General features: G+C 36.0%; 1 protein-coding gene across 17 annotated transcripts in view; it reads right to left on the reverse strand.

The window, feature by feature from the left end:
* Nucleotides 1–13,190, reverse strand: part of MRP (Multidrug-Resistance like Protein 1) — a 117,926-nt gene that overhangs the window by 69,998 nt on the left and 34,738 nt on the right. For 12 of the 17 annotated variants that reach the window (XM_073969955.1, XM_073969957.1, XM_073969958.1 and 9 more), the window contains exons 2-6: nt 11,472–11,678; nt 10,908–11,219; nt 5,373–6,587; nt 5,174–5,311; nt 4,451–4,597 (exon numbers count right to left, since the gene is read on the reverse strand). In XM_073969955.1, the coding sequence (XP_073826056.1) occupies nt 4,451–4,597; nt 5,174–5,311; nt 5,373–6,587; nt 10,908–11,219; nt 11,472–11,519 (1,860 nt within the window). In that variant the 5' untranslated portion in view covers nt 11,520–11,678. Of the gene's footprint in view, nt 1–4,450; nt 4,598–4,882; nt 5,030–5,173; nt 5,312–5,372; nt 6,588–10,907; nt 11,220–11,471; nt 11,679–13,190 lie in introns of all 17 variants that reach the window. The other 5 variants (XM_073969951.1, XM_073969961.1, XM_073969966.1 and 2 more) reach the window with 1 other exon arrangement.

Raw genomic sequence — 13,190 nt, forward strand, 5'->3', positions numbered from 1 at the left:
CCTACCATATGGTGATTAGGATGGATCTCACGGTAACGCCCCGCCCGAGCAAGTACTGCAGTAAAGAATGCCATTGTGTTGCTGTACTGGAAGAATCTTTGTCTCCTCATGTAGATGGTCCACTGAAGACATGAGGAGGTACCTTGTTGTAGTTCTAAGAGCGGCATTCTGACAGGTTTGAATATTTTTCCATCGCGTTTCATTTATTTTCGAGGGCTACACTGGCGTCTCATAGCTTACCACAGAGGTCTCTCGCGTTATATGTTGTCAACAAGGTTTTTTTTTTTTTACATGCAGCCCAAGTGAGAACTTTGTCCCTACATCTCAGCTTGTCGCATATAGCTTTGGCATGCTTGGACGACGTGAAGTTGCTGTCGAATGTGACCCCTAGAATTTTGGATTAGGTAGGTAGTTGGTAGTTGGTGGCCGCAATTCTGTTACCATTGACCATGACATTCAACTCAGTGCTCAGCTCTGCAGTCCATGTGGTGAAGGGAGTGGCCGTTGCGTGGCCTTTCAAAAATTAAATCAGGGAAGGTACCTGACACCAATATCGTTCAATCATCCACATACGTTATGATTTCAATACCGTCTGGAGTGGGTTGAATACAGGAGAGGTAGAGGTTAAACAGTTCCGCAGATATCATCCTACCTTGAGGAACTCCCTGTTTCAATACTGCGGGGCTTGGATTTCTTGTACCCGAATTCCACATACGACTACAACTGATTTTCCAATTTTTTAAACTTGGCCGAAGGGTAGTCTTTTCGATGTCCCCAAACAGCGTGGAGTACTTGACCGTATCAAAGGCTTTTGATAAGTCAAGCGCCACCATCACTTTTCTATACCACGGCTTGCTCTGGTTGTGTTCTCGACTAATATGTGTGGAGATGGCGTGCAGCGCTGTTGTCGTGCAGTTCTGCTTACGGAATTCATGGTGATACTCGGCAAGTGGACGTCTGACGATAGGGAGAATTAAAGTCTAAAGGTTCGACAAAAGCGAAATTGGTCTGTACGATTCATCTTTGCTGGCATCCTTGCCTGGCTTCAGTAGCAAACCACCCCGACCATTTTGAAGACTTCGGGAACGATGTGGATGGCTAGCGACAGGTTGAGAAATTCAGTGAGATACTCGACTCATGGTTCATCCAGCTGTTTTAGCACTAGCATGGAGATTATATCAGAGTCCAACGATTTGGATGATTTAGCGTTCCTGATGACTTTCGCAACATCATCCATTGTAAATTTTGGTGGTTAATTCTCGGCAGGAAGATAGGACGACTTCCGTATTGTCAGTCGCTTTGTATTCGTGCATGGAACTAGAGGTTCTTAAATCGATTTCCCCACTACTGCAATTTCATAAAATTACTCTAGTATGGAACTCGATTTAAGAACCCCTAGTTTCATGCACGAATACAAAGCGACTGACAATACGAAAGTCGTCCTATCTTCCTGCCGAGAATGAACCACCACAATTTACAATGGATGATGTTGCGAATGTCATCAAGAACGCTAAATCATGGAACTAGAGGTTCTTAAATCGATTTCCCCACTACTGCAATTTCATAAAATTACTCTAGTATGGAACTCGATTTAAGAACCCCTAGTTTCATGCACGAATACAAAGCAACTGACAATACGGAAGCCACAATTGTTGGCTCGACTAAGCTCATAACGCTTTTTTGTTAATCCGGTCGCCTCTGCTGGGAATGCTGGTCTCTCTTCGTGTATTCGACCAGCAGCTATATAGCGTGCGACTGCAGCTGTCCCAGAACAACTTTTCTGCTACCTGAAACTTCCGAAACTAAGCCAATGGATGGAAACTATTGCAAGGAGATGGACCAATCTAAGAGAAATGACGGGCTGCCAGGTGAAGTCATTTGTCAGACCAATTGACACGATGGTTATGGCTGGGGAACTATGCCACACTCCACTAATTTTGGTGGGGCGTATTGACTGACCGTGCAAAACGTAGAGCTATCAATCAGCTCAGCCAGTAATATACCCCTCTGGTCGATTCCGAGGACCGAATGCCACAACTCATGATGAGCACTAAAGTCATCCAATACCAGACGGTTCTGACCCTCAGAAAGCGTGCTAATGATGGGTCTATAACCTAGAGTACAGCTATTTATCGGCAGTTCCACGCCTGACTGCTACCCCCATACATTCCATGTACGGGTCATTAAAACCAGGCTCAAGCGAGATAAATCTGTATCGAACAGACTGGTGCAGTAAGAAAGCTAATCTCCAGTTCTGTTGCGAACCTTACTCAGTACGTTGTATCCATCTCAACGCTATAAGCTGCAGTTGTTGTTGAGCTTGGTTTACTGCACCGCCACGACATTTTTTCGACTCATAAAATCCACTACTTCCTTGATTTTACTTCGATTGGAACGGCAGAGACCAATGTTAAATGCTTCATGTGCCGTTGCTCTTGGGAGACTGCGGCGGAGACTCGTATTCTGATGATGATTCTATGAAGTAATATTGTCCTTTTCGTAGTCCCTCACATGGCGTGTCCAGAGCAATCATTGTGATGCACTCGCTGTAACTCACCGAAGTATGAGTGTGAGATGCGGGCCAAAGGAATCTGGAGCAAGTATTGCGGGATATGCTGCTCCCAACACAGAAAAACGATACAAATACAAATATATGGTGGCCGAACAAGGGTGTTGAATGGTTCCGGTTCAATCCGGTATCGAATAACCCGATACCGTGGAATGTATGGAAAGAATGTACCTAGAAAAAATGTACCATTGTAATAGGGGCCGCGAAGACAACCTAATGCAGACAAATTCAAAACGATCTGCCCTTAAGCTTCACTTTTGTAAAATGTTGTGATGGATGTGCCCGAAAAACTTGACCGATATACACCTTTTTCAGATGTAATTCGAAACATTTTAGTTGTAATTCGTGACATTTCATTTGTAATTCGAGAATTCTATTTGTAATTCGTAACATTCCATTTGTAATTCGAATTATTCCATTTGTAATTCGAATTATTCTATTTGTAATTCGAATTATTTTATTTGTTATTCGAATTATTCTATTTGAAATTCGAATCATTCCATTTGTAATTCGAATTATTCCATTTGAAATTCGAATTATTCCATTTGTAATTCGAATCATTCCATTTGTAATTCGAATTATTCCATTTGTAATTCGAAATATTCCATTTGTAATTCGAATTATTCCATTTGAAATTTGAATTATTCCATATGTAATTCGAATTATTTCATTTGAAATTACAAAGGAAATCATTCGAATTACAAATGGAATAATTCGAATTACAAATGGAATAATTCGAATTTCAAATGGAATAATTCGAATTACAAATGGAATAATTCGAATTACAAATGGAATAATTCGAATTACATATGGAATAATTCAAATTTCAAATGGAATAATTCGAATTACAAATGGAATATTTCGAATTACAAATGTAATAATTCGAATTACAAATGGAATGATTCGAATTACAAATGGAATTCTCGAATTACAAATGAAATGTTACGAATTACAAATAGAATTCTCGAATTACAATTAAAATAATTCCAATTACATCTGAAAAAGGTGTAGTCCATATTCGAACCTGATCTATGTTTGGATGAAATTTTACGAGAAACAAATGTTTTACCAAATCGGTTGATGCGCTCGAGAGCACCATTTTAGGTCAAATTTTTTTAGCAATACTGGATGGATATGGCCCATCTTCGAACTTGATCTAAGTTTTGACAAACTATTCCGAAGACCAATTTTCGATCAATTCGGTTGGTCCGTTCGAAAGCTATTGCGCGCTCCAGCCGGACAGACATGGCTAAATCAACTGCAAATCATCTAAAACGGATATCGTCCAAAGATACTTGGGTCTGAAACCATTATTTCGATGGATACTGGGCAAAGGTACCAAAGTAATGGGTCCACCTAGGCTATCTTCGAACTTGAGATAAGTTTTGGAGAAATATTATGATGCTCAACGTTTAGTCCAATTATTTTCGATAGGTACGTTACGCACCAGAATAGCTAAATCGACTACGAATCGTCTGAAACGACAAAAGGCTCAGGGTATAAAAAAGGAGGCAGGGATAAGGATTAGTAGGATCAGGGATATTCAAAGTGTTGTTTAATTAATAGGTCATACATATTTACAGATCAAGGAATTGTATTGGGATAACTCTTAAAGGATATTTTAAAAATAATATTAAAAAGAATAAAATCATTTGAGGTAAAGACAAAGACATAGAACACCAAAACAAAAGGGATTTGGGGAGCACTGTTAGGGATTTTGGGAATTATGTTTTGGATATATTATTGTAATACAACAAACACAATACAAAAACAATAACAACATAATAAACGGGACAAACAAAAAGTACTTTAAAATCAACTCTACAAATTTGAGTTGAGAACACGCAGAACAACATTCTTGTTGAAAATGGAAAAACTTACTTGGACCAAGTTGGAAATCAACATGGGTAACATAGTTAATGGGAAACGTAAGATGTTGAATAATGACAATGAGACGAATGTTTTAGTAGCATCGAGAACATTATTTTCATCAATTAAAACATATGTGGCGAATGTGACCAATGATACCTAGAAAAATTAGAATAAAAATATATTGAATTATGAAAGATAGAAATATGAGTTCGAAAAATAATAGTGATTAGGATAGACAGAATTCAAAATAGATATCGATGACGAATAGAATCCATTAACCCCTTCGATGATTTTTTCTTTCAGTTTACTCAAAAAGCTTTTGTTGGTAGGAGAAGTAAAAGTTGTTTAAATAATATGAGTCGGTATTGATATTTTTCCATGAATGGATGCTGGCGAAGATTATTTTTCATATTAAGCATTTCTGGGGTTTTGTCAATATACCTCTGCAATGTCCACCATTAACATTGGCAATGTGACCAAGGGTAAATTCATAGTTTCGAAGAGGGCTAAACCCACAAACACTTTGGTTGGTGTTAAAACGTTTTCATCACTGACCAAAACATAGGTGGCAAATGTTACTAGAGAAATCTTAGGTGGAATTTAGGGAAAATAAAGAAAATTATTAATTTCATTATGGGTTTGGCTTCACTTCAATAAATCCACTTCTCATCACTGGAGAAAAGCTGCAAAGAAAATAAAAAATATTGTTGGGGAAAGATGTCCAAAGCTTACCAAGAATGGTGCACAGGACCACAAGAACGATGTACTGGCATTAAGATAGGCAGTGGATTTCAAGGTGGCAATTTCTTTCTCACGAATTTCCAAGACTTGTTTTTCAAAACTAGGTTCCCAGGCATACAATTTCAATACCTACAAAATTAAATATTTTTTTTAAATCAAATAAACTAAATGTTATACCGGGGTTACTTACCTTAATACCACTCAAAACTTCATTCATCAACTTTACACGTTCATCTTTGTATTTCATTTGTCGTATTTGATAGGTCTTAATACGATTGGCAATCACACCATTAATGGGAATCAAAATAATCATTACAGCCAGACCAGCCAACACGGAGGGACCTAACAATTGCCACAAGAAATACAAAGCCAGAGCGATTTGTAGCGGTGCCGACCACAACATATTCAAATATGTTGTTAAATCCATAAAACGTTGAGCATCCACAGCCATAAGATTGACAATTTCACCAACAGTTGATTCCTTGCGTGTGGCATTGGACAACACCAAAGCCTTGCGATAAATTGCATTAATCAAAGCGGTACGAATACGCAGACCCACAATAAACATGCGATGGAAATATTGACCCAAGATTATTGTCTGTACAGCAGCCAAAAGGAAAAGCAATATTGCATAGAATATACCCTTCCATTCTGGTTGTCTTTCTTCATCGGGATTTGAATAATCTTCAACGAAACCAATAATCCAACGCAATACTTGTGGTTGGGCAAATGTCAAGACATCTGTTATAAACTTCATCATGGAACCGAAGAGGAAAACACCACCAAATGACTTAATAATTGGTGGCATAATAGAAGCTTCACCCTGCTTCTTACCATTCTTTGGACCATGAGGATTATCAAATGACACCTTGCCATTGCTGAATTTCACTTTGGGTTGAGTGGGATCAACTTTATAGTTTTTACGTATATTCTTATTCCAATAGTAGGCGAAAATTGGCATAACTTCTTTGCAACTGTCTTGAGGGCACAAATCCCAAAGGTCGTCTTCTTCCAGCGGGTTACGATAACCCTTCCAGGCCATTTTATCAAACCAGGTGTATGTTATGCGTGACAGAAAACTGGCTGAACTTTCTGGAATTTCCTTTTCGCTACGTTTGTATTTGGTTTCGCGAGGTCTGGCATCGGCGAAGCAATTTAGGAACAGCATACCACAGCAGAAGGCAAAATAGATCATAAAACTAACGTACTTATATTCATCCCATGAATAGTCAGGTTGTTCGCTCAGCGATGACTCCACAACCTGGGAACGATCACGTTCAGCTCGCACCTCTGTACGACATCTGGGTATTGAGAATATTGTTAATAGGAACCAGAAAAGGAATTGACAACCCGACGTTCGTACGCCATATTTGCGATTCAATGGAATGAATAGTAGAATGAGAGCCTGTAAGGAGAGGGGGGAGGGGAAGGAGAGTTAGAAACTATTAATAATATCAATTTAAAAGAACAAAAGATAAGGTACACACATATTAGGTGCATCAACATTATCCAAATAGCGTGGATAATAAATCTACCTTATCTAAAGAACGCAACTAACATATCTAACTTATTTAAAGAACACGGATAATGCGCAGATAATTTATCCAAAGTAAATCTACAATATCGAAAGAGTTCGGATAAAATACATGCACTGTCAAAATTCAGTGGATAATGTATCTACATTATCTAAATATCTGCATTATCCAAAGAACACAACTAATGTATAAGCATTCTGCAAAGAACGCGGAATATGTATCTACCATTATCCAAAGACATCGGATAATATATCTACAACCTCAAACATGTTCGGATAATATATTTACACTGTCAAAAAAGCGTGATTAATGCAATGGATAATGTATATACATTATGCAAATAGTGTGGGTTACCTCATCCAAAGAGCACGGATAATGCATATATATTATCCAGTGACACCGGATAATATATCTACAATATTGAAAGAAATCGCACTGTCAAAAAAGAGTGGATAATGTCTTTAAATTATCCAAATAGTGTGGAAAATGCATATACATTATCCAAAGAGTACGGATAATGCATATATCTTATCCAAAGAAAGCGGAAAATGTATCTTCATTATCCAACGTCACCGGATAATTATATCTACAATATAGAAAGATTTATTTTTCAAAAAAGATTTCGGATAATATATTTACCCTGTCAAAAAATCGTTGGTAATGTATCTACATTATCCAAATATTGTATATAATGCATCTACCTTATCCAAAGAGTACGGATAATGTATTTATATTATCCAAAGACACCGGATAATATACTTACAATACCGAAAGTATTCGGATAATATATTTAAACTGTCAAAAAGGCGTGAATAATGTATCTACATTATACAAATACCGTGGATAATGTATCTACATAGTCCAAATAGCGTTGATACTGCATGAACCTTATCCAAACAAGGCGGATAAAGTATCAATTTTAGCCAGCGACACCGGATAATATATCTACTATATTGAAAGATTTCGGATAATATATTTACACTGTCAAAAAAGCATGGATAATGTATCTAAATTATTGGTGTGAATACCTTACCTAAAAACGCAGATAATGTATCTACATTATCCAACGATACCGGATAATATATCTACAACATCGAAAGAGTTCTGATAATATGTTTACACTGTCAAAAAAACGTGGATAAGGTACCAAAATTATCCAAATAGGGTGGATAATGCATCTAGCTGCTCCAAAGAACGCGGATAATGTATCTAGATTATTCAACGGCACCGGATAATATATCTACAATGTCGAAAGAGTTCGGATAATATATTTACACTGTCAAAAAAGCGTAAATAATGCATCTAAATTATCCAAATAGTGTGGATAAAACATTTACGTTATCCAAATAGCGTGGATAATGCATCTATCTGATCCAAAGAAAGCGGATAATGTATCTACATTATCCAACGGCACCGAATAATATATCTACAATGTCGAATAAGTTCGGATAATATATTTACACTATCAAAGAATAGTGGATAAGATATCTACATACATTATCCAAATGGTGTATATAATGCATCTATCTTATCCAAAGAACGCCGAAAATGTATTTACACTATCCAACGGCACCGGATAATATATCTACAATATCGAAAGAGTTCGGATAATATATTTACACTGTCAAAAAACGTGGATATGGTACCAAAATTATCCAAATAGGGTGAATAATGCATCTAGCTGCTCCAAAGAACGCGGATAATGTATCTAGATTATTCAACGGCACCGGATAATATATCTACAATGTCGAAAGAGTTCGGATAATATATTTACACTCTCAAAAAAGCGTAAATAATGCATCTAAATTATCCAAATAGTGTGGATAAAACATTTACGTTATCCAAATAGCGTGGATAATGCATCTATCTGATCCACTATCCAACTGCACCGGATAATATATCTACAACATCGAAAGAGTTCTGATAATATGTTTACACTGTCAAAAAAAAACGTGGATAAAGTACCAAAACTATCCAAATAGGGTGGATAATGCATCTAGCTGCTCCAAAGAACGCGGATAATGTATCTAGTTTATTCAACGGCAACGGATAATATATCTACAATGTCGAAAGAGTTCGGATAATATATTTACACTGTCAAAAAAGCGTAAATAATGCATCTAAATTATCCAAATAGTGTGGATAAAACATTTACGTTATCCAAATAACGTGGATAATGCATCTATCTGATCCAAAGAACGCGGATAATGTATTTACATTATCCAACGGCACCGGATAATATATCTACAATGTCGAATAAGTTCGGATAATATATTTACACTATCAAAAAATGGTGGATACGATATCTACATATATTATCCAAATGGTGTATATAATGCATCTATCTTATCCAAGGAAAGCCGAAAATGTATTTACACTATCCAACGGCACCGGATAATATATCTACAATATCGAGAGTTCGGATAATATATTTACACTGTCAAAAAAGCGTGGATAAGGTACCAAAATTATCTATATAGCGTGAATAACGCGTCTATCTGATCCAAAGAACGCGGATAATGTATCTACATTATCCAACGGCACCGGATAATATATCTACAACGTCGAAAGAGTTCGGATAATATATTTACACTGTCAAAAATGGTGGATAAGATATCTACATTATCCAAATGGTGTATATAATGCATCTATCTGATCCAAAGAACGCCGAAAATGTATTTACATTATCCAAAGGCATCGGATAATATATCTACAATATCGAAAGAGTTCGAATAATATATTAACACTGTCAAAAACAAGTTGATAATGCATCTAAATTATCCAAATAGTGTGGATAATACAGTTGCGTTACCCAAATAGCGTGGATAATGCATTTGCCTTTACCAAAGAACCTTACCTACAATATCGAATGAGATCGGATAATATGTTTATACCCCAAAAAGCGTTATCCAACAGCTCCGGATAATATATGTACAATATCCAAAGAGTTCGGACAATATATTTACACTGTCAAAATAGCTTGGATAACGAATCCACGTTATCCAAAGAACGTGGATAATGTATCTGCCTTATCAAATGAACGTGGATAATGTATCTACCTTATCCAATGAACGTGGATAATGTATACACCTTATCCAACGAACGTGGATAATGTATCTACGTTATCCAAATAGTGTGGATATTGAATCTATATTATCCAACGAACGCGGATAATATATGTACGTTATCCAAAGGAACCGTATAATATATTTACACTGTCAAAATAGCGTGGACGGCACTGTATAATATGTCTACCATATTGAAAGAGTTCGGATAATAATTTACATTGTCAAAAAGGCTTGAACAATATATCTATATTATCCAAATAGAAAGGATAATACATTTGCCTTATCCAAAGAACGCGGATAATGTATCTACATTCTACAAAGGTCCGGATAAATATATTTACAATATCAAAATAGCAAAAATAACACATAAACTGAATGCAGTTCTTGTTCTTCTTTGAATTTCCATATTCCAAAACATAAGTTATTCCCCCGTTTAATAGGAAAAAATTATCAACGATCGTTGTAACAGAATAACACAACCCGTACATAATGTAATTTATAAATCACACAACATATGATTCATTGGCAACTATGTAAATATGTATTCAGATAATGGTTACAATAACAACAAACTAATGTTATTTTCGGATGAAATTTTTAAACTCTCGTGTACAAGTAAATGCTGGATATTCATACATTTGCGGGTGTAAAAGAGCATGTATAGTTTCTATAAATAATATTGATATTAGAAAACCCGAAAACCACTTCCTATAAAAAATGTCTAAAATAAACAATCAACTACACAGTCTTTCATTTTTTTGTAATAGAAAAAGTATGCAGTATATGGGGTTAGAAATATGAGAAGTCCATAATGCAATTCTACTGTTTCCGATACAAAAAACCAAAATCTTTGCTGGACATAAACAATGATTGTTTATTCATCAACAAGAAAACTATTTAAGATTTTTGTTTATCACAGCTGTTGCCTGTCCTAGACATTGACTCTTAAAAAATATTTACATTGTTAACAATTTTGACCGGTGCTTATCATAGCCTGCCTGTCAGTTGCTGCTACTTCCAACACTTAAGACCATACACTTTTCATAATTACACGTGTACCCACCAACCCACTTCAAATTATTTAATAACAAATCAATAACTAACAAACACCATTTTACTTACAAATGTGGCAAACTTTATAACGGGTGTCCATATTTCAACCGGATAGATAAGATCGGCTGTTTCTTCATTGCCCTTCTTCACCATAGCCATTATAAAGTCAATGGCTGTCAGCGCCAGCAGACACAAGGTCAGCAATAATTTACTTATGTTTAGTTTATTCCATGGTATATTCTTATCTAAACTGGCCTTCAGATAGTAAATATCAAATATACAAAATAGCCAAAAGAAAGCACATGGTGCCCACACTAAAACTGTTTGTTCGAAACATGGTGTAAAATCAGGATCAAAGGTATACCAAGTCTCATTCAGATCCTGTAAAAGAACAAAGCGGAAACAAACAATTAATTACTATGTACATTGTATAAACAAAAACTATTTTGACAAAATACAAGGTTAGTTTAGTCATGATGATGCCACACACAGTTGTTGCGGGTGGTGGGAGGAAAATTATTAGCAACAAATTAAGTTGATTATAAAACACATCTGTATGTGGCATGTGGATATAGTATGCAAAAAACTAAAACAACATTGACTGAAATCAATCACTAAAAACACAAAACTTACCCAAAATTTAGTTCCACAAAACTCATCCATGGCAGTCGTCTCTGCCATTTTGGTGCTTAGTTATTCGGTGTCTACAATCAAATCACGGCGCTTCCTTTCTTCTGATACCCAAAGGAAATATGATTCCAAACTCTGTTGTTTATTTGTTTAGCCTGCTACTGCTGATTCAATTCCGTGCAAGCTAAACGTCTCGCGCGAAACGTGAACCTGAGAGAGATTAGAATAAAAACAAATAGAAGAGAATTATTTATTAAACGAACAGCTGATATTTGTTTTGATTTTGTATTCCTTCAATGTGGCACATTGAGTGGAAAAATAAAAACGCTAAAATAAATTAATATGGTACCATGGCAGAACTACCAGGTAGTGGTATCACACCAGCTGATCGAATATGAAAAGTCAAATCCCTTTATAAAAAAAATTTTTTTGTTGTAATTTCCCCAACAACATAAAGAAAGTTTTGACATAACATATTCAAAATTTTACGATGCCACTACCTGGGTAATTGTGCCATGTATGGTACTTTTTTAGGCAAAACAGGGTTATGTAGTCCCGGTCCACACTAGAGCGATTTCAATGAAATAATTTCATGAAATTAGGCGTTCTTAGTCCCGGTCCACACTAGCGTGAATTTCATTAAAAAAGTTCATCAAAAATTTCAATTAGGCGTTCTGAAATCGAATTCCTCAGTGCAGCAATTTTATGATTTCACTCTACAATGGAAGTCGATCTAGAGACGCATAATTTCATGACATTTTTTCAATAAAATCACTCTAGTGTGGACCGGGACTTAGATCGACTTCCACACTACAGCAATTTCAGAAAATTACTTTAGTATGGAACTCGATCAAAAAACGCCTAATTTCATGAAATTATTTCATTGAAATCGCTTTAGTGTGGACCGGGACGTAATAGCATTGTTCCAGAACTAAAAATGTTTAAAAATTTTTACGACTTCTACACATTTTACCCGAAACCCCATTCCCGTACACAAAAAAAAAATTAAATGTTCACTTCTCTTTAAACAAAAGTGGCGCTCTCTTTAAAACCTTTTTACTCGACAAATTTTAGCGTGTAAAAAATAGTAACATGGATGCCGGCGCCTGATTGGCTGGTACGCCGAATTTTGACATTTGTTTCAGCTTTTTTGACGTTTTTTTTTCCATTTTTGCGTTCCCGAACTTGCTAAAAAAACTTTTGTTTGACAACCTCTCTCTTTTACGAGTTTTACTATTAAAAAGTACGGAAAAAAACTATCATGAGTACTGTAATTTCGATGTGGATTTCGCTAAAAACACGAAATGAGATGATTTCATTTTTGTATTCAAAAACATGGTAAATTTTGCTTGATTACGCGCAAAAACACGAAAAGCCTACGAAATCACGAAACTATGCCGAATTGAAGCATTATGCAAAATGCACTCCGTACGATACATTTTATAAGCAGTGGCTTTAGAGATATTTACCTACAAACAAGTAAAAAAGTATCAGTCGGCTTTCCCGACAGAGATATACCCTCAGCCTGTGTATATTGAAACAATTTTTTCCCAAAAAACGTATGTATTTTGGCGTTTGAACCGACAAAAATGTTGATTAGAGTTAGAGATCAAAAGTTTTGCGGAGGAGATACTAAAAGGAATGGATCGACATTGACCATTATGGAAGTGGATCTCCAGCCACTACATATGGTGTCTTAGGGGGTTCTTACACCCTTCGGGC

This window comes from Musca autumnalis, unplaced genomic scaffold, assembly GCF_047663935.1.
Source record: "Musca autumnalis isolate F117 unplaced genomic scaffold, ASM4766393v1 scaffold_2, whole genome shotgun sequence".
In the NCBI taxonomy this organism is placed as follows: domain Eukaryota; kingdom Metazoa; phylum Arthropoda; class Insecta; order Diptera; family Muscidae; genus Musca; species Musca autumnalis.